The 1,232-nt window shown below is 41.7% G+C and overlaps 1 protein-coding gene across 1 annotated transcript; it reads right to left on the bottom strand.

The window, feature by feature from the left end:
- Positions 1-204: 204 nt before the first annotated feature.
- Positions 205-1,013, bottom strand: LOC112172878 (two-on-two hemoglobin-3). Its single transcript, XM_024310374.2, has 3 exons — positions 842-1,013; positions 630-760; positions 205-537 (listed from the first exon to the last, which is right to left on the bottom strand). The coding sequence occupies exons 1-3, from the start codon at positions 976-978 to the stop codon at positions 323-325; spliced, it is 483 nt and encodes a 160-aa protein (XP_024166142.1). The 5' UTR covers positions 979-1,013; the 3' UTR covers positions 205-322.
- Between the last annotated feature and the right edge of the window lie 219 nt (positions 1,014-1,232).

The raw sequence follows: 1,232 nt of genomic DNA, 5'->3' as shown, positions 1-1,232 counted from the left end.
CTCTCTCTCTATCATAAAGTCCATAACATCAGTTTCTACTCATCACCAAACATCTAATCAACACAAATTTTCTAAAGAAGATTTTGAAGGAGTTATCAACTTCTACAGCACCTAAATCTTGAAACTCTAACTACAGTTATGTATTGCAGCTCTCTGAATCAAAGCAGATATAGTCACTTCACCAACATAACATATAAACCGGAGTAATAAGAGTTAAAGTTCAGAGCTTTTTTCCATAATTCATTTATTAATAAAGGGTTAATGTTCCTTGACCTACATAATCTTGTTGTTCCTCACAACAATTTGAATTCAATTTTTACATTTAGGGTTTAGGGTTCTGAGTTTGACCCTTCTTCAACTCGTCTCCAGCCACAAGGAAAAACGCAGTGTGCTTGAAGAAATTGAACATTTTTCGCTTCGAATCCTCGTCAATATCTGAAGAGCTCTCCAATGCTTGCTGCATATGATGCAACCACCTCTCCGCCGCTTCATGCGTCACCGGAAATGGCCTGTGCCGCCCGATCAGAGCAGGATGGCCTTCAAAACACATATAAAGTTTCAGTCTTTCTTTTTTTTTCCAAAGAATCTGACCAAATTGTTAAAAACAAATCCAAAAAAAAAAAAAAAACCTTTTCTTTGAGAGTAGAGAGACGGCCCTCCCATTCTCTGCACGAAAAACTCGTACTGATTCTGAATCGCGTCTTCCTTCTTGGAATTCGCGAAGATTGACCTGAACCATTCCTGCTCGTCGTCGTAAACCCTGGAGTGAAGGCTCAATTGTCAATTCAATTCATTCCAATTTCGATCGATGATCAAACGAAAGAGAAGACTGAAACCAAACCTGGTGTAGAAATCGGTGGAGAGATTAACGAAGGCCTGGAGGCCGAGCTTCTCGAAGAGGTTGGTGTCGTCGATGGCGAACGCGTCGGCCGAGTCGACTCCGCTCCACTCGGAGGCCTTGGCTTGAAGACTCTGCATTTTTTCTAGTCTCAGTTGAGTTGTGTGTTTGGTGAGCCGGAAATAGGTGTTTGTTTATATGCGGGGACGCGTGGATTGCACGCGTGTTGAGAGTCCGAGTCCTAACCAATAAAACTGTCGCTGCCAGCGCGGAGAATCTTAAAAACTATGGGTGGTGCAGTTTCATTTTCCTTTCCTTTCCTTTTGTTTTGTTTTTATTTTCTTGGACAATGGCACACTATGAGCTAACCAGGTCGTTATTGTTTGCAAATTGC

Source organism: Rosa chinensis, chromosome 6 (assembly GCF_002994745.2).
Source record: "Rosa chinensis cultivar Old Blush chromosome 6, RchiOBHm-V2, whole genome shotgun sequence".
In the NCBI taxonomy this organism is placed as follows: Eukaryota; Viridiplantae; Streptophyta; class Magnoliopsida; order Rosales; family Rosaceae; genus Rosa; species Rosa chinensis.
Note: the sequence above shows the minus strand (reverse complement) of the source record. Positions and strands in the feature narration are given on the sequence as shown.

Coding starts and splice junctions, on each gene's coding strand:
- LOC112172878 (XM_024310374.2), bottom strand. CDS start 978: ATGCAGAGTCTTCAAGCCAAGGCCTCCGAGTGGAGCGGAGTCGACTCG. Junction 761..841: donor TCCACCGATTTCTACACCAG/GTTTGGTTTCAG, acceptor CCTTCACTCCAG/GGTTTACGACGACGAGCAGG. Junction 538..629: donor TCTCTACTCTCAAAGAAAAG/GTTTTTTTTTTT, acceptor TGTGTTTTGAAG/GCCATCCTGCTCTGATCGGG.